Below are 25,840 nucleotides of genomic sequence, written 5' to 3'. Positions count from 1 at the left end.
TTTCACTTATTGCAACATAAAGCATATTACAGGCAGAACATACAGTCCTTCAGGACAAGCAGTTGTAGAAAGATCCAATCACACTTTAAAAAGATGCTTAATAAACAGAAAGGGGTACAGAGACCCATGAGATAGATTACATAGTGCTTGAATAACTTTAATTTTTTTAAAATGCTAATAAACAAAAAAACAATAGCTGAGAGACATTGGATTGTGGAAAAAAATTGCTGGTTAAACCAGTCTATATATTTTAAGGTTGTCTTAATTTTAGAATAGAAGTCAGGAAATGTGTTGCATTGGGGGAAATGTTATACCTTTGTTTTCACAGGAAACAAAAGCTATGGATTTCTTCAAAGTAATAAAGATCAGATTTGACCGGGATAGACCTGAAAATCTCGATGTAGACATGAAGGAAGAAACAGACAAACTACAAGACAGATGACATATAGGCCGATCCCTCCACATGGGAGCAGCTCTGAGACTAGGTGAGATGTGATAAATCTTGTTGGCTACAGAGTCCTCATGACTTATTATTAGTCCTCATGAATTATTATTATTATTATGACATGCCATCCTTTCATATGACATGGATGGAGATTTGTGTTACAGTTTGGGACTTGGGGCTGTTACTTCCCAGGGCTGTGGGAAGAGTGATATATTTCTCTCTTACAGCTAAGTAAGGAATGCCTAAAACAATAAAATCCCAGGAAAAGGTGAAGCTCTTCCAGATGATGCTGACAATCTAGGCTGAGGTTGATTGACAGAGCATGCATGAGGGCTGGGTGGAGCTTGCTTATTACAGGCAAGATTCTGGGCTCCACTCCCAGCACCACAAACAAACAACCGAAAAAGCAGTTATTGATTTATTTGTTGCTGTGATTTTGAATCACAAATTTTCCAAATCAGTAATTTCCCAAAATAATGTTTCTGCATAACAAAAATATAATTTACATTAAAGTAACCTATAGACATTGCACTATGGCAAAAACATAAAACTAGACATAAAGATGATTTATCAAATGAAATATATAACTATAAATATGTCAAAGAGAAGTATTCAGAACTTGAATTTAGGCAAATAATTGTGTCTGCTAATTTAGGCAAAATCATTTTCTGCTAATTTAAAGACTAGATCAAGCTTGGCATGATGGCACATGCCTCAAGTCCCAGCACTCGGGAGGTAGAGGCAGGCAGAGCTCTGAGTTTGAGGCCAGCCTGGTCTACAGAGTGAGTTCTAGGACAGCCAGAGATATACAAAGAAACCCTGTTTTTAATGTATTTCAAGTGCTATTATTGATTGAATACATATTTCCTGTCCTTTTTGTGGTGGTGGGAGTTCAAGACAGAGCTTTTCTGTGTAGCCTTTGAGCTCAGAGATCCATATGTCTTTGCCTCCCAAGTGCTGGGATCAAAGGCATGTGCACTACTGCCCAGCTTGAATACTGAATCCATCCATCCATCCATCCATCCATCCATCCATCCATCCATCCATCCAATGACACAATCCTGTCTGTCTGTCTGTCTGTCTGTCTGTCTGTCTGTCTATCTATCTATCTAAGTTCATCTCTATGTTTATCTTTCTTCTAAAAAAGTGATTGCATATTGGATATGCAGGTACATTAGCTGCAGTACTCAGTAGTTAGTCAGAAGGATCAGGAATCCAGGGTCAGCTTTAGAGTGAGTTTAAAGCCAATCTGAGCCACGTGAAACTGCTTTTGAAAAAACCCTGCTGAAGTTCAGATCTGAAGTGTCCCTCAAGAGCTCATGCATTGAAGGTTCGGTCACTGGTCTGTGGGCCTGCTGAAAGGTGGTGGAACCGTTGAGATGTGAGCCCCAGGGGGAGAAAGATAGATCCCATGAGTGAGCCTTTGCTCTCTTTTACTTTTATTTTTTATTTATTCATTTATCATATATATTAATATTCTGTTTTTAGGTATGCCTGCAGGCCAGCAGAGGGCACTCATTATAGATGGTTGTGGTTGCTGGGAATTGAACTCAAGACCTCTGGAAGAGCAGGCAATGCTCTTAACCACTGAGCCATTTCTCCAGCCCTCTCTTTTACTTCTTGAGCAGCTTTGTTTCCTCTGCCATGTCATCTGCCTCACCACAGATTCAAATTAAAACCATGGATGGTTTAAAACCTTTGAAACCATCAGCCCTTATAACCCTTCCCTCTTAAGGTCCTGAGCACAAAGAAATGTGAAAATGAAACCCCCCCCACCCCTTCTTCATTGCTGAGTAAAACAGCTAGTGGTGACTGAAGGAAGGATTCATTCACGCTCACAGTTTTAGAGTGTCACAGCAGGAAGACATGACTAAGGAGCCCACCCCTAGGGTCTCCTTCAGCTAGTCCCTCCTACACCCAGTGCTGGAGGTCCAACCCTGGGCCTTGTGCATGCCAAGCAAGTGCAATACTTCTGAGTTACAGCCACAGCCAGGGTCCACCACTGAAAAGCACTGCACAGTGGTCTTCTCAGCGTAACTGGGACAATCAAGATAATCCCCAGCAGGCATCTCCCAGACGCCTGTAGATTCTGCCAGGCAGCTAATTAACACTAACCATCACAACCTCCAAATACTCAAGAGTTACCCAAAAATGGAACATAGAGACTATAAAATGGCAACTTTTTGTTCTTTTAAAGATTTTTTTTTTTTTTTTTTTTTCAAAAATAGGGTTTCTCTGTGGCTTTGGAGCCTGTCCTGGAACTAGCTCTTGTAGACCAGGCTGGCCTCGAACTCACAGAGATCCACCTACCTCTGCCTCCCGAGTGCTGGGATTAAAGGCGTGAGCCACCATTGCCTGGTTTAAAGATTTTTTTTATATGTGTGTGTGTTTTGCCTGCATGTATGTACATGCTCTACATGCGTACCTGGTATCTCGACTGAGGCCAGAAGATGATGTCAGATTCCCTGGAACAGGAGTTACAGATGGTTGTGAGCAGCCAGGTGGGTCCTGGGAACCAAACCTGGGTCCTCTGCAACAACAGCAGCCAGTGCCCTTAACCACTGGACATTTTCTTTTTTAATTAATAAGATGGTAACATTTATTCTTTTAATTCATTAACTTATAAAAGTAAAATGCATGCTAAATAGAGAAGGGGAAAAAAGAAAAAGTCACAATCCACAACCGTACTTAAACAATCAACATTTCATACTTCGGATCCTTCCTAGTGTGCTGGTTGATAAACCAATGCACAGATGCAGAAAAGCATCCTGAAAGGGACTCCCGGGAAAATGGTTGTGAAGATGTCCACATTCTGCAGCAGCTGGACCAGATGCCTCCTTCCCAAGACTGCAATGCTCAGACTCCTACAGCGCATTCCAGTCACTTTAGTCATTGTGTTTCAAACAGAAGACTTCACGTCATAGCAGCAACCCGGGCCCTCCGAGCTGAAGCATCAGAGCAGCTCCCAAACCAGCTCTTACATTTCCCACCAATTCTGCTATTTACAGCACTGGGCACAAAACCAACGATGAGGTGCGAAGAAGGATTCTTATTAGATCGTGGTGAGATCCTTCTCCAGCTGCAGCACAATCTCCTTGAGGGCAGAATCCTCTGCCCAGTTCGTTTGACTCCCCAAAATAAGGCCCTGCAATTAAAAAAAATAAAACGGTACCTAATTTAACAAGATTAATGAATCCTTTCCTTTTTTTTATTTTTTTCCTGGACAGACAGGTTCCATGTAGTCCAGGATGGCACTGAACTTGCTATACATCAGCTGTGCAGCTGAGGATGATGCTGAACTTCTGATGCTCCTGCCTCCACCTCCTGGGTGCTGGGATTACAGCAGCCTGCCAATATGTCCAGGTCATGTGGGCTGGAGCCAAACCCAGGGCTCTGTGCTGCCAGGTGAACACCATCAACTGAGCGATGTCCCCAGCATCCTTGCACTGACCTCATCTAATATCCACTGAGCATCTACTGGGATGCAGCACTGTGATCAAGAGGAAGAGCAGGACCACAGCAACCGTGGCATCTTTGCTTCACATAATGCCGGATGGTATTTCCAGGGTTTGCCTATGGGCTCCCTGGACAGATTTTACTCACTAAGAATCCTTGCAGTGTTCTGTCAGACTACGAGGAAAGTACTGTTGCCTGGGGTCAGGCTCACTTAGCTCTGCTCATGGGCACCTCATCCCTCTCTGGAGAAACAGTAACTAAAACTGGTACGTTTTATTTTCAAAAGAGAAAAAAAGTTTAGTTCATCAACGGTTTTTTGTTTTTATTTATTTTTCGAGACAGGGCTTCTCGTAGCTCTGGAGCCTGTCCTGGAACTAGCTCTTGTAAACCAGGCTGGCCTCAAACTCACAGAGATCCATCTGCCTCTGTCTCCTGAGTGCTGGGATTAAAGGTGTGCGCCACCACCACCACCCGGCCTCATCAACGTTTTAAACCTTTGAAAATGTTGACAAACATTTCTGTGGCAGACAATGAGTGGACAATGAAGAAATGATTAGGATCACAATTAATAAGAATTCTGGTCATTCCTATCGATAAACAGTGGCTCAAAGATAGTAACTTATTTATTGCAATAATATTTACACAGATTTTAGAAAGTGTTATGCTATTATGAATAAAAACATTAAAAAATTTGTTTTATAGAATGAACATTCTTGACAGGCAGTGGTGGCGCATGCCTTTAATTGTAGCACTTACTTGGCAGAGTCCTGTGGATCTCTGTGAGCTCAAGGCCAATCTGATCTACAGAGCAAGTTCCAGGACAGTCAAGGCTACACAGAGAAACCCTGTCTGAAAACACTAACTGCCTCCCCAACCCTAAAAAAGAAGACATATTTTTGTTTTTGCCTTTTTGAAATAATTTTATATGTATGGGTTTTTAGCTACAAGCCTAATGCCTATCTGCTTACCAGATAGGTAAGCTATTGCCATGAAGGCCATAAGAGGAGATCAGATCCCTTGGGACTAGAGTGATACACAGTTATGAGTGCTATGTAGGTACTAGGAATTGAACCTGAGACCTTTGAAGGAGCAGCCACTACTCCTAACCAATGACACAACTCTCCAGGCCATTTCTGTGTTTTGGAGACGTGGCCTTGAACTCCTGATCCTTCTGCTTTTCTCTCCTAAGTGTGTGAAGATGACAGGTGTGTGCTGCCACCACTGTTCCACATCTCTCGAACTCACAGAGATCCGCCTGCCTCTGCTTTAGAGGCGTGCGCCACCATTGTTCTTCACGCATATAACTGTTACCTGGAACACATGTTGAACGACTGTAGTAATCTTTATCTCCGTCTGCAGCTTTTTCTGCATGGTCTTTATCATTTCCAAATCTTCCATGTTGTCCAGATCCTCTTTCTCTTTGTTCCTCTCAGTTTGTATCTCGAAAAGCTTAGTTTTTGAAGCGTGTTTTAATTCTGTTAGGTTAAAGATAAAACAACATTATATGGTTTGCCTCTGCCTCACCGCCACCACCACCTGGCATTTTTTTTTTTTAAGTAGGCTACTTTTTTTTAAATGGACATATTTATTTTCAATATGTAGCCCTGGCTGACCTGGAACTCAGAACTTACCTAAAAGGCGTGCGTTCCCATGACACAGAGGACAACTTTATAAACAAGGGCCATGAGAGATTATAAAGCAGAGTACTTCCTGGTTATTCCAGTCAAGAAGTTATTTATTTTATTGTTATGTATATGGTGTTTTGCCTTCATGTAGCTCTGTGCACCGAGTGTGTGCAGTACACAGAGAATGTCCTGGTCCCGAAGTTAGAGATGATCATGACCTGTCGTGTGGGTCCAACCTGAGGACCCTGGAAGAGCAGTCGGCGTTCTTAACCCTGAGCCTTCTCTCTGGTCTGTTTGTTTTTTTTGAGACAGGGTCTCATATAGTTCAGGCTGACTTTGAATTCCTGATCCTCCTGTCTCTCTGTCTCTCTGTCTCTCTCTCTGTCTCTCTCTCTGTCTCTCTGTCTCTCTGTCTCTCTGTCTCTCTATCTCTCTCTCTCTCTCTCTCTCTCTCTCTCTCTCTCGTGTTGGGATTAATGCCAGACCCAAACTTATGGCTTTTTGCATGTTGGGTAAACTCTACCAACTGAGTTAAATTCCCAGGCCTTGGTTCTCATAAATGTTTAGCCACTTTCAGTTTTACATTCACCAAAAGGATACATGCTTTTCTCATTATTACTTATTTATTTATTGGTTTTTTTTTTTTGACTCCTGATTTTATTATCAATTTCTTTTTCTACTGAAAGTAGTCTTCAGTGGCTGGGAAGCCTGGCCTCCCAAGACCAGAGTCAGTTGGAGCTGGTTTTTTGTTGGAGAGAGTGGGTGGGTGAATGGGCGGGGGTCTGGGATGAGGGCAGAAGACCCCGCTCTGCTGGCGGTCCTGGGTGGCGAAGACGAACTGCACTTGAGAGCCTGGGGTGCGGTGGGAAGGGGTGAGGCAGGAATGACAAGCTGGGGATATGGGACCCACCTCAGTCCCCAGCTTCATTCTCTTCTAATGTCTCTCCACTGGTTGCATTCTCTGCAGTCTTGGAGGCCTTCTTTTTCTTCTTTTTCTGTGTTTTTCGACTTGCAGAACACTGGAGGAGAGCCTTTAGCTCTGCATCCTGGACTTCCATCTCCGACTTGTAGAGGTCAGGCTCGAAGGGACCACTGGTTATCCGCATGGGACCATTGGGCATGAGTAGGACTGTAAATTTAAACTGGGCAACATATTCACCCTCCTTCTCATAGAGAACATTAAATGGCTGCAGTAATTCATGCTTGGCACATTCTACCACACCCATCCGAGCCGTCTTCTCATCTTCAAATGCTCTTAAAGTAAATGGCATGGCATCAAAACGCCTTTCCACCTCACTGAAAAAGGCACGTGAAGTCTTCATCTTCAAGCCGTACTGTTTAGAGGGGTCACGTTTGTAAATGGTGGTTCTCTGTCCTGCATCTTTGGCCTTGCCTTCTCCTGAGCTGACGAGGACATCCACAGCATAAACTTCATGTACCTCAAATTCAGCCTTTTCATGGTCCTTCTTCTGCTGGTCTGTAGGGTTCTGGATGATGGTTTTCTCCCCATCGATCACGTGCTGCTTCAGCTGGTGTGACAAAATACCTTCTATTGGCGTGCAATTAAATGAGTGAGCAACTTTGTTCCAGGCTTCTGTCACTTGCGTGTTCTGGTTTCCAGGTTTGACCAGTCGTAAGGCAGCTTCAGCACAAAGATGAGCTGCCTTAATGACGTCTGCTTTCCGCCCTGTGACCTGGGTCCCCTGAGCTACACCAATCACAAAAGTGTGAGCCACGTTAGCAATGAAGCCGTCCACATGGACTCCAAGGTCAATTTTTACCAAGTCACCTTCCTTGAGTATATAGTCCTGGTCACTCTTCAGAGGGAGAAGTGACATACACAGTTATTTACCGAAATGCTGGTAGGAAAGGCAATACCTTTCTTCATTTCCTTCTCTTTCTTGAAGATTTTCCCTGTCTCTTCCATGATCATGGCATCTCCTTTCCCACCCAGGCTCAGTACTGACACACCTGAGCTGGCAGCGTCCACCAAAGATGGTCACGACCAGGTCCTCGGCGATAGTTTGCTCCTGCTGCTCGTCTTCGCCCGACATCTTCCTACCACCACTACTGCAGCTTCACTTTCCCTGAGCTGCGGCCTCCGTCTCCCTTCCCAGCCACAAGCTGTAGCCAGAGTCTCTACGATCCGCGAGGAAAGCGCGAGCAAGCAAGCTATTTATTGGTTTTTCAAGACAGAATTTCTTTGTGAAGCACTGGTTGTCCTGGAACTCGCTTTGCAGACCACCACAGCTGACCATGATCTAAAAATCTAAGTGTCATGTTCAAAAATTGTGATAATTAAATTTATCAGCTGCTGAGAAATCTGTCCCTGTTAATAGCTGAAGTAGATAAAAAATGTTCTATAAGCAATTAAATAATTGAAAAGAGTCAGTGAGGCCAGGTAGCAGTGGTGTACAAGGCTTTAATCACAGCAGAGGCAGGCGGGTCTCTGAGTTTGAGGCCAGCCTGGTCTACAGAGCAAGTTCCAGGACAGCCAGGGCTACACAGAGAAACCCTGTCTGGAAAAAACAAAACCAAGGGCTAGCAAGATGTCAGTGAGTAAGGGCCCTTGTGACCAAGCCTGAGAGCTGGGGTGGCGGAAGGGTTGTTCACCAACCTCCCCGTGAGTACCTCAGCACTCACTCACACACACACACACACACACACACACACACACACACACGTAAGAAAAATTGTAAACACGGTCTACATACGAAGTCTCTTCTTTCTAATGTCAAGCAGTTTTCCCTCTAATTCCGCAGACTCCTGTTTATGAAAATGAAAACATGTCACTCAATGATAAAGCACTAATATTTCACTGAGCTTCACAGAGTTTGATTTTATTCACTTTTTATTTTTTGGGTTTTTCAAGGCAGAGTTTCTCTTTGTAGCCTTTGCTGTCCTGGAGCTCACTCTGTAGACCAGGCTGGCCTCGAACTCACAGAGATCCACCTGCCTCTGCCACCTGAGTGGTGAGATTAAAGGTGTGCGCCACCACCCCCGACTAGTCTGATTTTCCTCTTTTTTTCTTTTCTTCTCTTTTCTTCTTGTTTTTAATATATATGAGGGCTCTAACTGCATGTATACCTTTATGCAAGAAGCATCAGATCCCATTATAGATGGTTGTGAGTTGGTGGAAATTGAACTCAGGACCTCTGAAAGATCAGTGCTCTCAACCACTGAGCCATCTCTCCAGGCCTAGTTTGACTTAGGCTCCAATTTCCCCCTTTCTCCTTGTCTTTGTTTTTATGTGCATTGGTATTTTGCCTGAATGTATGTCTATGTGAGGGTGTATGATCCCGGGCAACTGGAGTTATAGATAGTTATGAGCTGCTATGTGGTGCTGGGGATTAAATTTAGGACCTCTGGAAGAGCAGCCCACACTCTTAACTGCTAAGCCATCTCTCCAGCCCCTTCTTGTCTTTTCTTCCTTTCTTTCTTTCTTCCTTTCTTTCTTTCTTTCTTTCTTCCTTTCTTTCTTTCTTTTTTTTTGTTTGTGTCTGATTTTGAAACAAGGCTACTAGATGGGCGGTGGTGGTGCACACCTTTAATTCCAGCACTTGGGAGGCAGAAGCAGGAGGATCTCTGTGAGTTGGAGGCCAGTCTGGTCTACAAGAGCTAGTTCCAGGACAGGCTCCAAAGCCACAGAGAAACCCTGTCTCGAAAAAAAGAAAGAAAGAAAGAAAGTAAGGAAGGAAGGAAGGAAGGAAGGAAGGAAGGAAGGAAGTAAGAAAGAAAGAAAGAAAGAAAGAAAGAAAGAAAGAAAAGTCTACTATGTAGCTGGCCTTGAACTCACCCTGCCTGCTGGGATTAATAGCAAAGGCTTGTTCCAGTACTCCCAGTTATCTCATAGCCCAGGCTAGCCTCAACTCACTATGGAACCAAGAATGAGCAAACTCCTAGTCCTGGTCTCTGCCTCCTAAGTGCTAAGGACCACAGGCATATGCACTGATACAATTTCCCTATTACTACAAAGCCAAGGGAAGAAAATAGTCACTTGAATTATGTTGATAATCTGTCCCCTCAGTAAAAGAACAAAAACAACCTAAGGAAAGCAGTCTGCAGACACCCGGTCCCAGTGAACACCTCAATCATGAGTTCATACAGTTAGCCAAATATGCCCATCGAAACCCTGAAAACACACACCCCATGTGTCAGCTCACCTTCTGGGACTTCATTATCAACTTCTGTAGTTTTAAGATTTGCTTCATGTCATCAGTGAGCACACTGCAAAGCAAACAAAGTATGATTTATCTACTTAAGCTAAAAATAATCTTGGGGCTGAAGATTCGGTCAGTGGTTAAGATACTTACTGCTCTTGCAGAAGACCCAGTTTGGGTTCCCAGCAACTACATGACAGCTCACTGAACACTCCAACTGTAACTCCAGTTCCAGGGATCTAATGCCCTCCTTCTGGCCTCTGCAGGCACTTCATGCATGTGGTACACATAAACACAACCACACACACTCATTCATATCAAGTAATTAAAAAAAAAAAACTTTGGGGCTAGGAATGTAGCTTGGTTGGCAGACTGACTGCCTAGGATGAACAAATCTGAACCATGGTCTAGATTTCACCCCGACTGTATAAACGGGGCGTAGGGATCAAACCAGCAACTCCTGGACTTGGAGGGTAAGACAGGATTTGAGTTTGAAGCTAGCCTGTACCACAAAATCAGTTCAAGGCCAACATGGCCAACGTGGAAAGAACCTTTATCAAAACCAAAACAAAACAAAAAACCCACAAGAAAACCAAACCAAACAAACAAAAAAACCCAGCCACGAAGTAATAAGTTTATCTGAGCAGAACAGACCTGTGACTTGGAGCACACCAGAGTCCAGGGCTCAATGTTTTTCGAGAGCCAGGGGACAGAGGAGGGACATTTGTAAGATATTCACGGAAGCCAACTAAAGGAACCTTTGGCTGGTTAAAGGTGAGAGTGTTTAATTAAAAGCTTGAAGGTGGTTTGTTTCCCTGCTTACACTGGGCTTCAGCTTGCTCAGGGAGGAATCTAAGGCACCACTCAGGAGCTAGACATGTCCACACTAATGATGCCCTACTCAAATGATTGTTAGCAGTGGTAAACGCCAAGATAGGCTGCAGACAACGCGTGGCCTCCGTTACGTAAGGGGAGTCTAAATTGCACTTTGCTCCTTTAACATAAAACTGTTCTGTTTTTTAAATTATTATTTTATGTGTGTGGGTTGCCACCTGTACATATATAAGTACAAAAAACATGTGTAGTACCCTCAGAGGCCAGAAAATGACATTGGATCCCTGGGAACTGGCGTTCCAGATGGTTGTGAGCTGCCACGTGGGTGCGGGGAATGGAACCCAGGTCCTCTGGAAGCGCAGCCAGATCTTAGCTGCTGAACCGTCTCTCCAGCCTCACTACTGGTGTAAGGTTCCGAGAGGGCTGAGTGAGTAAGACTGCCCACTGCCAAGCCGGATGACCTGAGTCTGACCCCTGGAACCTAAGCAGAGGAGAGACGCGATGTCCTCTCACTTCCATGTGGGTGCCATACCCACCCACCCCCATACAAAAATGAATAAATGTTAAAAAAAATGTTTAGGACAAGGTTTCACAAGAGTCCAGACTAGCTTCAAAATCCCAGAGTTCAGACTGCCTCTGCCTCCCAAGAGCTGAGCTCCACCACACCTGGCCTTGAAACTTCAGAGTCTAGGATCCAGACTCAGAGCCAGCGGGAACCTGGAGAGGTTATAAATCAGCCTTGAGACATCAAGATGGGAGAGGCAGCAGGGTCCATCCCAGAACTTCTCGGGGCTCCCAGGAGGGCACTTTATCCCTCCCAAGACTTTCAGAGTCTTAGAACTGCTACTGAACTTCCCTGCTAACTACGAGAGCTACCACTGAGCTATATCCCAGACCTTTTTAAAAACTATTTATTTTGAGACAGGGGCTCATTAAGTGGTCCAGGCTATCCTTAAACTCATCCTGTAGCCCAGGCAGTTAAAACAAGCTCATTTCTACCAATGAAAAACAAGTAGTGTCCGATTTCATTCCCAGCGTCCATATGTCAAGAGAAAACGGATAAGTTTTCCTCAAGTTGTCCACACACATACACACACATGCACACACACACACACACACTTTTTTTTTTCCTAAGTTTTTTGAGACAGGCTCTCTCTCTACATAGTCCTGACTGTCCTGGACCTCACTATATAGACCAAGATGGCCTCAAACTCACAGAGATCCTCCTGCCTTTGCCTCCCAGTGCTGGGATTAAAGCTGTGCACCGCAACTGATTCATGTACATTTTTTTAAAAGTCACAACCTAAAATCATTTTGCATACCTCCCTTCCTGTTCCCATTCTGTCCAAACCCAGGAGAAATATAAAAGCCACTGGGAGGTGGTGGTGCACGCCTTTAATCCCAGCACTTGGGAGGCAGAGGCAGGCAGATCTCTGTGAGTTCGAGGCCAGCCTGGTGTACAAGAGCTAGTTCCAGGACAGGCTCCAAAGCTACAGAGAAACCCTGTCTCCAAAAAAAGAAAAGAAAAAAAAAAAAAAAAGAAAGAAAGAAAATGTAAAGGCCATACCTACTCTCAGCGCCCATCTTCTCCAAGTTATTTCTAAGAGCAGCTGAAAGTTTCATCCTAAGAAAAAGAAAACATTAATTAACAAAAAAGAAAATGGGATCTAAGAGAAAAAGTTTGTACTGCACAGAACAAATAACACAGGGTAGTAAAACTTTTTATAAGACTAACAAGATTGATTTCGCCTCAAATACACACAAAACATAGTATGTTTTAAAAACAGTATCGCCTGGAAATTGGCATGCCTGTAGTCCCAGAACAGGAGAAAGGGAGTTTATGAATTCCAAGCCTAGGTTCTTATCTCTAAACAAAACACAACACAAAGCAACCCAAACAAATCTAAAATGACAAACCCAAAAGCAAAAGCAGTAATTAAAATACATCTAAACTTCATGATAAGGGAAGCGGCCCTCTCCAGTCACCCCAGAACTTAGATGGCTAAGGCAGGAAGACTCCGGTAAGTTTTAGGTCAATCTGAACTGCACCCCAATTTCCAGGCCAACCTGGGCTATAGAATGAGACTCTGCATCAGAAAAATTTTGTCACAATTCTATGTACTAACAGTTACTGAAATAAATGGACCTGTGTACTGCTTTTAAACACCAACCTGTTTGAAACTCTGTTAACTTCATGAAGACCCTTATCAGACCCTCTTACATACCTTCTTCAAAGGAAGATACCAATAAATAATGCAGTTCTTCAGGGTCAAGTTTCTGTAACATTACCTAATCATCATCTCTTTTGTTCCTCCCTCTTTTCTTCTGTGCCCTTCTGGGTTGTTTTTTGTTTTGAGATAAGGTCTCAACACTTAGGCACGACTGACTGTTTTTGAACTTGCCAAGTAGACCAGGCTGACCTTGAACTCAAAAAGATCCAACTGATTCTGTATTCAAAGTGCTGGGATTAAAGATAAACACTACCAACTACTCCCAGCTTCCCCTTGCATGCCACCCTCCATTTAAAGATAGGATCTCCCTAGGTAGCCAAGGTTGGCTTTGAATTCCTGGTCCTCCAGCTTCAGGCTCTTGAGTGCTGGGATCACAGGCTATGGCCTGGCCTTAATCATCATTTAATTTAGCTTAGTTAAAAATAATCCCCTTGCTGGGCAGTGGTGGAGCACACCTTTAATCCCAGCACTCGGGAGGCAGAGGCAGGTGGATCTCTGTGAGTTCGAGGCCAGCCTGGTCTACAAGAGCTAGTTCCAGGACAGGCTTCAAAGCTAGAAAAAACCCTGTCTTGAAAAACCAAAAAAAAAAAAAAAAAAAGAAGAAAATCTCCTTAACCTCTCCAAGTTTATGTTTGCATTTAGTTCACGATTCTTAGTGGTATTATGGTAAGAGTTACCTGTTTAGTGCCAGACTTTTCTTTTCGAAATTACTTTTTACATCTTCAATTTCATTTTCCAGGACTTCAATTTTACTGTTAAAGAAACATGAACCAAAGAATTTCTGCAATGTTAGTAAAGTTGTTACTGCAATGTGTATGAAGTAAGTCTTGGAAAACAGAAGAAAGCGAAGGCTCACCACAGGGCAGCCCATCTCCACAACTGGGGAGCTGAAGGCTGAGCCTCCTCACTAAGCTGGATGTAGCCAGTGTGGGGGAATGCCAGACAGCACAGAAGCCACTAGCCCCAACACCAAACATCCTGCTGCAAATCAACAGCCTCCAAAGACAGGCGCGACTTATTTATTTGGAATTACAAAGGAAAAGACAGACAACACTGTCAAAGAAAGACTCTGTGAAAAAGAAGACGGTACAGATCGTATGATGAAATCTTAGTAAAAGCCACAGATATTAAAATATGACATACACTTCCATTTGTTTTTCTTGCATGGTCTCTTCAGGAGTTTTTTCTTCATCTACAAGTAAAAAGTTTTTTTTAAGTCAGTAACAATTTTCTTTAATAAGTATTTTGTGTGTGTGTGTGTGTGTGTGTGTGTGTGTGTGTGTATCAGGGAACACACGTGACAGTCAGCTCTCCCCCTCCACCACACGGGTTCTAGGCATTGAACTCAGGTGTCAGGTTTATTGGCCCCGCACCTTAACCAGCGGAGCCATTTTGCTGCACCCTCCCACCCTTCCTAATTCTCTTGCTTGCTTCTTTGTTTACCTGGGTTGCTACAAAGAATCTACATAATTTGTTTATCTCTTGAGACAGGGTTTCGTGGTGTAGCTTGTGCTAGCCTGAAACTCCATGGAAATCAGGTTGGCCTCAAACTTACAGAGATCCGATTCTCTTTACCTCTTGAGTACTGGATTTATAGGCGTGAGTCACCATGCCTGAGAAAAACAACTTTTTGTAAAGCTGATTCTTCCCAGCCCCCAAGAATACCGTTAACCTGGGGGCTGGAGAAGGCTTTAGCATTTAAAAGGCCTGGCTGCTCTTGCAGAGGATCTGGGCTCATTTCCCACTACCCAGATGGTGGCTCATAACCTCTGCATCTCCAGTTCCAGGGCATCCAATACCTTCTTTGGCTTTATGGGTACAGATATACAGCAGGCAAAATGCATGCATATACAATAAAAATAAGTAATTTTAAAAATACAGTATTCATCAGCCAACTTGCACAAGTACTTGAAAATGAAACTACTTACTTGCATCAATCACTGACTTGTATTCTAAGAGCTGCTGTTTTGTCTGTGCTCTCAGCCTGCAAATTGAAAATGAGAAGAGATAGGAAAGTATTTATGGATTGTGGTTACAATCATTGTGCAACAATGAAACTTGGAAGTCATAAAATGGAATACAGTGGGAAAAAGGTATCCTAGAGGAAAAGTTAAAATTTTAGCTCTATAGTTCTATTTTCTTTTTCTTTCTTTTTTTTTTTTTTTTGTTTTTTTTTTGGTTTTCAAGACAGGGTTTCCCTGTGTAACAGTCCTAGATGACCTGAAACTAGCTCTTGTAGACCAGACTGGCCTCAAATTTACAAAGATCCTCCTGCCTCTGCCTCCCAAGTGCTAGGATTAAAGGCGTGCATCACCACCACCTGGCTAAAAATCTTAAAAAGCATTTTCAGTAAATACAAAAAAAGTAACAAAAAATATTTGTAGTGAGATAAGTACTTAATATTTAGTAGTTTTTTTTTTTAGTTCTGTTATTCTTTTTTTTTTTTTTTTTTTTTGGTTTTTTTCGAGACAGGGTTTCTCTGTGGTTTTGGAGCCTGTCCTGGAACTAGCTCTTGTACACCAGGCTGGTCTCGAACTCCCAGAGATCCGCCTGCCTCTGCCTCCCAAGTGCTGGAATTAAAGGCGTGCGCCACCACCACCCGGCTAGTTCTGTTATTCTTAATTCAAAATAAAATATAAAATAAATATAAAAAAAAGCTGAGAATGATAGCAAGTGCTTCTAGTGCCAGCTGCATAGTCCTGAGTGTTGGTTTTTAGAGACCCATATCAACAGCTAAGAAACAGCTGACATTACGAAAGCTTACACTACAGCAAGTTCTCCAAGTGACAAAATTCCAAATGAAAACGACGTATTTCGCACCAGGTACCAGGCTGGTCATCCCAGTGACCTGGAGGGCTGAGGGAGGAGGACAGAGTCAGCACAGGCCTATCAGGGCTTCAGAGCAGGTTCAAGACCAGTCTTGGCAACCTAGCAAATTCGATCTCAAAATAAAGAGTGAGAAAAGGGCTGATGTAGCTCAGTCTTAGAGCGCTTGCCCAATATGCTTCAGGCCCTGGGTTCAATTATCACTGCAGCCAAAACCCCCGGCTCCGACAAGTTATTACAGAGTAAAGTAGAAGTGTTAAGTATAGATACACAAAAAAGTTTCTTTTTCAGATGAAATGGAAAGAAGTCATGTTTATAGGCAGACGGACAGTGTGTTGTCATGTTTATAGGCAGACGGACAGTGTGTTGTAGGATATTTGATCACACTGTGAATCCCGAGATCGCGTCATTTACTGGGAAAAACCTGTTTCTAGTTGTGGTGTGGCTCAAACCTAACACACACCTTTAATACAGTTTTCTGCTTGAATATTGTAAACAGGATTAAATAAAGTCAACCACTGGTCAAGAGACAGAAGAAGAAACCAGTTGACAGGGAGCGAACACAGGAAAAAATGACAGAGAGTTAGAGAAAGCCAGGAGGATGGACGGACAGGGAGTCTCATTTAAGAAAGTGGAGGCTTCTGGACCTCCGCCGAGGAGGAGGGCCAGCTGGGTACCTTCTCTGCCTCTCTGAGCTAGCAGGCTTTCACGCCAGCATCTGGATCCTAAGTCTTTACCGGTAAAATCCAAGGGTTGAGATTTTGATAAAACCAATAGATATGCCGTTATATGGCAGGGTATGGTGGCTAATGCCTATAACTATCACCCTGAAGGCAGAGGCAGGAGGATTACTATAAATTTCAAGATTAGCCTGGCATACATAATTACAGCCTGCCAATGCTACACAGCAAGACCCTGTTCCAAAAATTCAAACAAGTCTCTTTGTTATGACTTTTAAAAGTCTGCAAAAAATTCTTTTTTTTTTTTTCTGTGGAGAACCAGATAGCAAATAATTTAGAATTCGGGAGTCATACAGTCTGTTTTAACTATTAATCTCTGCCCCTGTAGCAGAAAACTGAGTCCCAATAAAACTTTATGAGCATTAACATTTGGATTCACTTGTTATGAAATCTTTTTGGCTCCCATCCTTATTTAAACACGGAAGAACTACGCTGAAGCCCAGTGGTAGAGCACTCGCTACGCAGACACCAGACGCTGGGTCCCATTTCCGGTCCAGGAGACAGCTTTTCTTAGAAGATCAGAAGAGTGGATTTGGTCCTAGCCTTGGGCTGAATCAGCTCCTTGACGTCAAATTTTCCCTAGAAACCGCTAACTGGAGAGCACAGGAAACATAGGAAACAGGGTCTAGCTGCGTAGCACTGGCAGGCTGTAATTATGTATGCCAGGCTAATCTTGAATGTGTAGTAATCCTCCTGCCTCTGCCTTCAGGGTGATGAAATTATAGGCACTATCCTAGTAGAATGATAAGCAAACGAAGCTTCTGCGTGTAATGGGTATTAGCCACAAAAGGTGGGTTGGGCCGGGAGGGGGTGGCACACACCTCAATCCCAACACTCCTGAGGCAGACAGAAGAACTATACAGAGAAACCCTATCTCGAAAAATCAAAAGAAAACAAAAAGGGGGGGGTGGGGGAAAGGCTGGGCTCCTCCGCTTCCTGCAGTTTGGCTTGGATGTACTGCTCAACCAGCCGGGACTACAGTGGCAAGATAAGACAGAACAGGTTCGAAGCCTTGCCAAGGACCGGGCACTGCTAAGCATTTCCTCAGTAGGTCCCACCTAACCCCCCGACCCAGCAGCTCTGCGCGCACGGTATCCTTTGCTGCCCTCTTCCCCAGTGAGGAATTTAAAACGCTTAAAAGTGCATTCAGGCTCGGAGCCAGAAGAGGCAGCCAGTGAGTCTGAATTTGAAGCCTGGGCCTCCTGAGCAAGGGCGGGATGCCGGGCGGGGGCACCTGAGCAGCAGGCGGATGCGGTCCTCGAAGCACTTCTCCGCAGCCTGCGGCAGATCCCGCGCCTCTCCGCAGGCCTCAGCCTCGGCCGCGGGCTTCTCCCCCGGCTGCTCCATTGCAGAAGCCAAAGGTTTGATCTCTATGGGAACATCCGAGCGTTTAGTCCCGCCACGAAATTGAAACCCGGAAGTGCCCATTTCGCCACGCCCCTTCCGCCCTAAAGCCCCACCTCCTACCGCTGTAGTTACGACGCTGCGTTCTTTTCCCTGGTTTCCATGGAGAAATAGATTGAACTCTCAGCAACACATTCTGTCGATTAGAAGCCTTTGGGTAGGGGTATGTGGAGATGTAGTTCAGTGGTAAAGCGTTTACCTAGCAAATATAACGTCCGGGGATCGATAGACCCAGCAACAAGCCAGGGGCGGTAATCCAGGAGTAAATTAACTCAAACTAAGAGTGGTCGGGAGCGGGGGTGGGGTGAGGGTGTGTGGGAGGGGGAGTTCTGACTTTTTCCAAATGTTAATAGTCGTTCTGCCTGGGTGCTGTTATTATCCCTCCTGCTACTACCCTTCAGGTCTGGGTTTGGAGGATGGGATATATGAACCATGTGCTTGTAGTGGTGGCTGCAGAGGCCAGAAGGCATCAGAGTCCCCCCAAAACTGGAGTTACGGTGAGCCACTTGACGTGGGTGCTGAGAACTGAATTTGACCCCTCTGAAAGTGGCGCCAGTGTTCTTAAACATCCCATCATCTCTCCAGCTTCCGCTCTCTCCTCCCTCTTTAATTTTTTGAGATCGGGTCCCGTGCAGCTCAAAACTGGTCTTGAACTTCCAATCCTCAGCCTCCTTTCAAGTGCTGAGAATGACATGGCTCTTGAAGTATTGTACTGAAAACTTTTCTTTCAGTGCTGGGAACAAGTCTAGGGTCCCTCGGTTATTGAACTATATCCCCAGTCCCTATTAGGTATTTGTTCATCGGCCGTAAGGTTCGTATCTCCCGTTTAGTGGAGAAACGAATGCCCTAAGTAGCCCAGCGTTTACCTTACCATGTCACACCCACGATTGGTCTTTCAATTCCTTGCTCTGGTCCTCCGTTCAGCTAACAGTGAGATTCCTGGCATAAAGAGGAAGGAGGCCTACAATCCCAGAACTTGGGAGGCTGACTGTGAGAAGAATTCGATGAGTTAGTTCAAGGCCAGCCTGGGATGTACAGTAATTACCTGGACAGAGTATGTGACAAGGTTCTGTTTGCCAGTTGGCCGGAAGTTTGGGATTGAAAATCATTTGAAAATTGGCTGTTTGGCCGGGCGGTGGTGGCGCACGCCTTTAATCCCAGCACTCGGGAGGCAGAGGCAGGCGGATCTCTGTGAGTTCGAGACCAGCCTGGTGTACAAGAGCTAGTTCCAGGACAGGCTCCAAAGCCACAGAGAAACCCTGTCTTGAAAAAACAAAAAAAAAAAAAAAAAAAAAATTGGCCGTTTGACTTGATAGGTTACAATTGAGCCTTGAAGTTGAGGAACGGAGGAAAGCTGGCCCTATATAAATACTTGATCTGTTAAGGTTTCCATGGTCACTTAAGGTATGTATATCTAGCGTCTTGTTGAACAAGCACAGCAATTCTTTGGAGTGCTGGATGTTCTCTCTTGCTATTCCAAGTAGATCACACCTTGCCTGTCCTGTTAGTTTTTTTTTTTTTAAAGTGCATGTCTTTAGGATCTTCGTGAGTTTGAAGCCAGCCTGGTCTATGGAGCTAGTTCCAGGACAGCTAGGGCTGTTATACAGAGCTACCCCCACATGGGGGGTGGGAACCACACCTTTAATCCTAGCACTTGGGAGGTAGAGACAAAAAAAAAAAAAAAAAAAAAAAAAAAAAAAGTCAGGTTGGTCTGAGTGAGTTCCAGGACAGCTATGGCTACAGAAACTCAGGGGTGGGAGAGGGTGTTAGAATAAATTTAAAACTCAGATCCCAGGATACAAAGTTGGGTTGGAAGGGATTGGGGTGGCAAATTGGAACAAAACACCTTATACCAAATTCTCAAAAATTCAAGACTTAAAATCTTTACTGGGTGGGTGATTAAGTCACAAGCATATGAGGCCTGAGTTATGCCACCCCTCCCCCCATACCAATAGAAACAAACCTAAGGCAGGCTGTGAAGCACTGTAATTCCAGCATTTAGGAGGGTGAGGAAACACTGAGACCCAGGCCAGCTGGAGACAGCTGTTAGAAGCACTGCGTTCTAAATTCTTATCCTTGTGCCCACAGAAAACCACAACCCCTCACAGACAGTTCAGAGCAAGTTATCTTGTAGTGTCCCACCCCAACTCACTTAAGGCTCACTCAAGAGACACTGAAGAGGGGGCATAAATATTGCTAAAAGTCAGTGGAACAGAAGACAGTCTGTCCCCATGAAAAGTTAGGGAAGCTACATCCATGAAGTCTTAACAACATGCCAGACATGCTCACATGGAAGGGGGAAACTCGGGTGGGCCCCAACCTGTAGTTGTCTAACTACAGGAAACCAAGAAATGCTGAAAATGACAGAAGTCTTCCCTAGGAGGTTCTCTAGTTCATCTCTAATACCAAAATGGTCAGTGCTGGAATTATACACACAAGGAACATTATACAGACTAAGCATATAGTCTGTATGTCTGTATAGTCAGAGGCCGTAAATTTGAGAATGTAAGGGGAGGGTTAACATGGGAGAAGTTGAAGAAAGGTAAAGGAAAATTATGTAATTATATTCTAATTAAATAAAGTATCGCAAAGAAGCAAAAAATATCAAATGGAAAAAAAGCATATTTAACAAATGGTGCTGGCATAACTGGATATCAACATGTAGAAGAATGAAAATAGACCCATATATATCACCATGCACAAAACTCAAGTCCAAATGGATCAAAGACCTCAACATAAAGCCAGCCACATTGAACCTTATAGAAGAGAAAGTGGGAAGTGCATTGGCACAGGAGACCACTTCCTAAATATAGCCCAGCAGCACAGACACTGAAACAATAAATGGGACCTCCTGAAACTGAAAAGCTTCTGTAAAGCAAGGACACAGTCAACAAGACAAAATGACAGCCTATAGAATGGACATTAGACAGAAGTCTGATCTCCAGAATATACAAGAACTCAAGAAATTGGACACCAAAAGAACACATAATCCAACAACAAAAAAATGGAGTACAGACCCAAACAGAGAACTCAACAGAGGAATCTAAAATGGCTGAAAGACACTTAAGAAAATGTTCAGCATCCTTAGAGAAATGCAAATTGAAACAACTCTGAAATTCCATCTTACAATTTGATTTTGGTCAAGATCAAAAACCCTGATGACAACTTATGCTGGAGAGGTTGTGGGGTAAAGGGAACACTTCTGCATTTCGATGGGAATGCAAGCTGGTACAAGCCCTTTGGATGTCAGTGTGGCAATTACTCAGAAAATTAGGAAACAAGGTTCCTCAAGACCCAGTAATACCACTTTTGGGTATATATCCAAAGGATGCTCAATCATGCCACAGGGACGTGTGCTCAACCATGTTCATAGCAGCTTTGTTTGTCATAGCCAGAAACTGAAAACAACCTAAATGCCCTTTGACCAAAGAATGGATAAGGAAAATGTGGTACATTTACACAATAGAGTACTACACAGCAGAAAAAAAAAAATGACAGCTTGAATTTTGCAGGAAAATGGAGCTAGAAAACATTTCAAATGAGGTAACCCAGACACAGAAAGACAATTATCACATGTACTCACTCATAGGTGGTTTTCAAAACATAAAGCAAAGAAAGCCAGCCTACAAACCACAATCCTAGAGAACTTAGACAACAGTGAGGACACTGAGACTTGCATAGATCTAATATACATGGGAAGTAGAAAGTAGAAAAAGACAAGATCTCCTGAGTAAATTGGGAGCAAGGGGACCTTGGGGGAGGGCTGGAGTGCGGAGGGGAGAGGTAGGGAGGGGAGCAGAGAAAAATGTAGAGCTCAATAAATATCAATAAAAAAAAAAGAGTGGAAAAAGTAGTAAAAACTTTTTCACAAGTAAAATCCCAGCAATAAGCTTAAGGAAACTCAGGATTTCATGGTGAAGGCTCAACAAGAAGTTTTCAAATGGGAAGATATATGCCAGTGTACTCTAAGCTAGCACATAGGTAAAACCATGTACTGGCAACCAAACAACCTCAAAGTTCATGCAGCAAATATTTGATACCACCAAGCACTTGTAAATAGTCAAGCTGTATCTGGCCCCACAAACTCCCAAAACTCAGTACACAACTATTCTATTAGATCAGAGGCCATTGTCACCTAAGATGCTTTATCACAGTGACCTCCATCATACCGCTTACAGTTTACTAAGGAAATATACACCTAAAAGAGAAAGCATTTTAGAAAAACAAATTTTGAGACAGGGTCTGGCCTTAAACTCACAAGTCGGTATTTGAAGGCAAAGATGTTTATTAGCAACATGAAGTTTCTATACAGCAAAAGAAAACAAACAGTCAAAAGGGCAAATGGGAAAATTGGGAAAGCTTTCCATTAATAAAATTTTATTCAACTTTATTACTGGATGTATGAATTAAAACAGCAAGAGACATGATTTTTGCCAGAGTCACAAGACAGAAGAAAGATAGAGGAAGTGGCACCTTGGTCTTATCCAGCTGTGTCAGAATTTGATGCATACTCCCCCTAGGAAAGCTGCTACATATAAGGTGAAGCAAAGCACAAAACAGCATTTTAGCAGTACTGTGTATAACAGAGGCAATGAGAGAATGCAGTCCGAATGTCTTTGAAGGGAAGACTGAATACATTACATACAGTATGAAATGCACACTATGAATGCAATATAGGCAGTGAATGGCACATTGTTGGAAATATCTCCTTGATAACACATGCATGATTACATTTATACAGGACATTGAGACTGAGGGGCAAATTCTTTTAAAAGATACCTTTAGTTTTACACATCCTGTTTTCCAAGTCAATTAAGAACAAATAAATAATTACACACAAAAACCTGGGTTTCAGCTATGAAAGTCCATAGCTCAAGAGATGGTGAAGGGCAGCAACCACCTGAAGAAAATGGAACTAAGGACAAGCCGGTAGATATACAGTTGAAACCAGAGCTAGGCAGAGGACTTTGCAGGTTGACTTAAGACATGATCAGGACACATAAAAGGCATATAAACATAGGCTACAATTATATACATTACTTGGATCCCCTGTTAAAGTAAAACCAGTTTTAAAAATATTCCTAAATGAAAAACAGAAAAGATACGAAAAAAAAAAAAAAGAAAAAAATTCCTAAATGTTTCAGACAACTTTTGTTATCCTAGAGTCAGAAGCAAACCATTCAAATGAGGTGAGCTATGAAAGTAAAACGACCTTTATTGAAGAACACACAAACAATGTATACTATGTACAGGCGGCACATGGTGCCAATCGCATTTGCAGGTGTAGTGGTGGTCTACTTGAGTTATGCCTTTGCCACAGCCTTGGACAAATTTTGAACCAGTGTACAATTCAGCTGTGCCAGAGTGCTGATCTTGGCATGCTTGGCTGTTGCATACTTATTCTTGACAGTCTGTAAGAGAGAAGAATTATAGTTAAGGAAGAAAACAGAAACCCTCCCAATGGGGTACGTGCACTGGAGGGGTTGGAGGGAGAAAAGAGATTGTAGCTTTGTTTGGTGCCTGTCCTGGAACTAGCTCTTGGAGACCAGGCTGGCCTCGAACTCACAGAGATCCCCCTGCCTTTGCCTCCCAAGTGCTGGGATTAAAGGTGTGCGCCACCACCAACCAGCAGAATTAAAGGTCTTAACCAGCCATGAGATTTCAGTTAACTCACCATGTGCTTTGTAAGGCCGCGGTTCACTGTGACGACATTCTTAGCTAGGTGCTGCATAACAGGCAAAAGGGATTCTTCAGTGTAGGACAGGTAGTGCTGCAGAGTCGGTGTCTAAGACAACAAAACACAGTTTGAGACAGGGTTTCTATGTAGCTTGAGCCTGTCCTGGAACTAGCTCTTGTAGACCAGTCTGTCGTTGAACTCAGAGATCAGCCTGCCTCTGCCTTCAGATTGCTGGGATTAATGGTGTGCGCTACCATTGTCCAGCCAAAAACACGTTAAAACACCAGTCATTCATAAAACTTTCCAGATGCTATTCAAGAGTCCAACAGGGGGATAGTGCATGGTAATCACAGCTGAAATCTAAGTCATCTCTTTGCCCAGGTATGCTTCTGCAAGAGCCTGTGCTCTAAATCTAACCACAGCGTTGTAGCTGCTGGTTTCTCTACCCCAAGGTCATGACAGCACCTGGTACATAACAATGTGAATGGGTTTTAGACCACTTGGCTTAGCTTCAGTGTGTGCAAGGATTTTAAGCAGACTCCAAAAGGGTGTTATCCTAAGAGAAAAGCTGAAGAAATGGAAGCCTTCACGTCACATTCCTGTTTAGGAACAGAAGCGTCTTAAGGGCTGAGGAGGTGTGAAGACAGCTTACCCATTCACCATTGTCAAGGATCTTCAGTGCTAAGCAAAAAGCTCCAGCTGCAATTTGAGAAGGAGGAAAGTGCACCATGTCGTAGTCCAGCATTGTGAGCTCCATGAGGTATTTGGCCAAAGTATGCTGTTCAACATCAACCTGGAACAGAGCCACATGCTGAGCCTCTCTGGCAGAGCTTTACTTCAGCAGTCACTTACAAAGCAAGGCCTGTTACTACACACTCTGTACCATCTGTGACTGCACACTGTCAAATACAAAGGCCCACAGAAGGTCTTAGGAGTAAGCGACCTTGGGCTGGAGAGATGGCTCAGAGGTTAAGAGAACTGACTGCTGTTCTGAGTCCTGAGTTCAATTCCCAGCAACCACATGATGGCTCACACCCATCTACAATGAGATCTGGTGCCCAGAACACTACATACATAATAGATTAAAGAGTAAGCAAACAATACAGAGGTTGATTATAAATAGTAACAGCCATATCCTTCTCCCAGTAGTTAGCCACTTATCTAAGCCAGCATCTGTATTATCTAATATGGCAAAGCAAAAATTTCAAGTAATTCGTACCTCTCCAATTTTAGATGCTCTACGGAGGAAGTGCAGAGGCAGAGGGCGACCCAAATTGAAGTTTAGAACTCTCAGAATCTTCATTTCCATCTGTCTGATTTGGTGCTTGGTGTAAGTATTGTTAGTCACAAAAGCAAAGTCACCTATTTCTGGAGGGTACATTTCTTCATATTTACTTGCAATAAACATAGCAGTCACACCAACCAGCTGCAGCATCTTCTTGGGCACACAATTATCCTGTATTGGAATGTTAATGAACAATATGGACTTGAACATCAACCGGCTGGACCTGGGTTCAACTGCCAGTGTCCACTCCCCCCCTCCAAGTCTTTCGGAGAACTCGCAATTACTGAATTATACACACCTGCATGAACCGGTCAATAATGGAAACAGTCATGTACATGGTCTCCTGTAGCAGCCTAAATTTCATCTGAACCTGGATCAGCCAGTCAATTAGGATCGCTCTCATGTTTCCAGTGACTTCACGGCCCAGTAGGTATTTTGGTCTAACTGACTGTTCTTCCTGCAAAAGAAAATGTCCGTTATCCTAGAAGCACCACTCTATGTACCATTTATGACAACAAAGACCAGTTAATTAACATAAAACAGCTCTGGGCAAAACTTCACTAAGAAAGTAAGGATTAGAAGAGTGTGACAGACTTCATATTTTGAAGATACTGTGACATTCAATTAGCCAGTGGTACTGCAGGCCCACATCTTTGCACCTGTCAGTTCCTACCATTCAAAATTAGTAGGATAGCTGGGCGGTGGTGGCGCACGCCTTCAATCCCAGCACTTGGGAGGTAGAAGCAGGCAGATCTGTGAGTTCGAGGCCAGCCTGGTCTTCACAGAGCTAGTTCCAGGATACGTTCCAAAGCTACAGAGAAATCCTGTCTCAAAAACAACAACAACAACAATACAAAAAACAAAACCAAAAAAAAGATTGGTACTATAGAACCTAAGCTTTGTGATATAGAAAAAATAATCGTGAAAGTTTTAGATCAGTTAGAATATTGCTCTAAGTTATAAAATCAAATCACCAACATAGCATAAAGAAAATAAGGCATCGGCCAGGCGGTGGTGGCTCATGCCTTTAATCCCAGCACTTGGGAGGCAGAGGCAGGCGGATTTCTGTGAGTTCAAGACCAGCCTGGTCTACAAGAGCTAGTTCCAGGACAGGCTCCAAAACCACAGAGAAACCCTGTCTCGAAAAAAACCAAAAA

At 43.5% G+C, this 25,840-nt stretch overlaps 3 protein-coding genes across 3 annotated transcripts in view; all 3 read right to left on the bottom strand.

The window, feature by feature from the left end:
- Positions 1-2,848: 2,848 nt before the first annotated feature.
- On the bottom strand, positions 2,849-17,729 carry Cenph (centromere protein H). Its single transcript, XM_050160457.1, has 9 exons — positions 17,552-17,729; positions 14,680-14,735; positions 13,895-13,943; positions 13,429-13,503; positions 12,088-12,144; positions 9,690-9,753; positions 8,241-8,292; positions 5,213-5,376; positions 2,849-3,590 (listed from the first exon to the last, which is right to left on the bottom strand). Exons 1-9 carry the CDS (start codon positions 17,662-17,664, stop codon positions 3,498-3,500), a joined length of 723 nt encoding a protein of 240 aa, XP_050016414.1. The 5' UTR covers positions 17,665-17,729; the 3' UTR covers positions 2,849-3,497.
- On the bottom strand, positions 5,989-7,722 carry LOC126512601 (proliferation-associated protein 2G4-like). Its single transcript, XM_050160456.1, is given in 3 exon segments — positions 5,989-7,354; positions 7,357-7,523; positions 7,525-7,722. Coding segments are annotated over 3 exon segments (1,140 nt in total). The 5' UTR covers positions 7,581-7,722; the 3' UTR covers positions 5,989-6,437.
- A 5,182-nt stretch (positions 17,730-22,911) lies between the features above and the next one.
- The window catches only part of Ccnb1 (cyclin B1), a 7,918-nt gene continuing 4,989 nt past the window's right edge, over positions 22,912-25,840 (bottom strand). The window contains exons 5-9 of the mRNA XM_050160476.1: positions 24,982-25,140; positions 24,618-24,854; positions 24,051-24,191; positions 23,396-23,506; positions 22,912-23,132 (exon numbers count right to left, since the gene is read on the bottom strand). Coding sequence (XP_050016433.1) covers positions 23,025-23,132; positions 23,396-23,506; positions 24,051-24,191; positions 24,618-24,854; positions 24,982-25,140 — 756 coding nt within the window. The 3' untranslated portion in view covers positions 22,912-23,024. The remainder of the gene's footprint in view (positions 23,133-23,395; positions 23,507-24,050; positions 24,192-24,617; positions 24,855-24,981; positions 25,141-25,840) is intronic.

This window comes from Alexandromys fortis, unplaced genomic scaffold (assembly GCF_014885135.2).
Source record: "Alexandromys fortis isolate MF-2015 unplaced genomic scaffold, M_Fortis_MF-2015_v1.1 scaffold_76, whole genome shotgun sequence".
In the NCBI taxonomy this organism is placed as follows: domain Eukaryota; kingdom Metazoa; phylum Chordata; class Mammalia; order Rodentia; family Cricetidae; genus Alexandromys; species Alexandromys fortis.
This window is presented reverse-complemented; position numbering and strand designations above follow the sequence as displayed.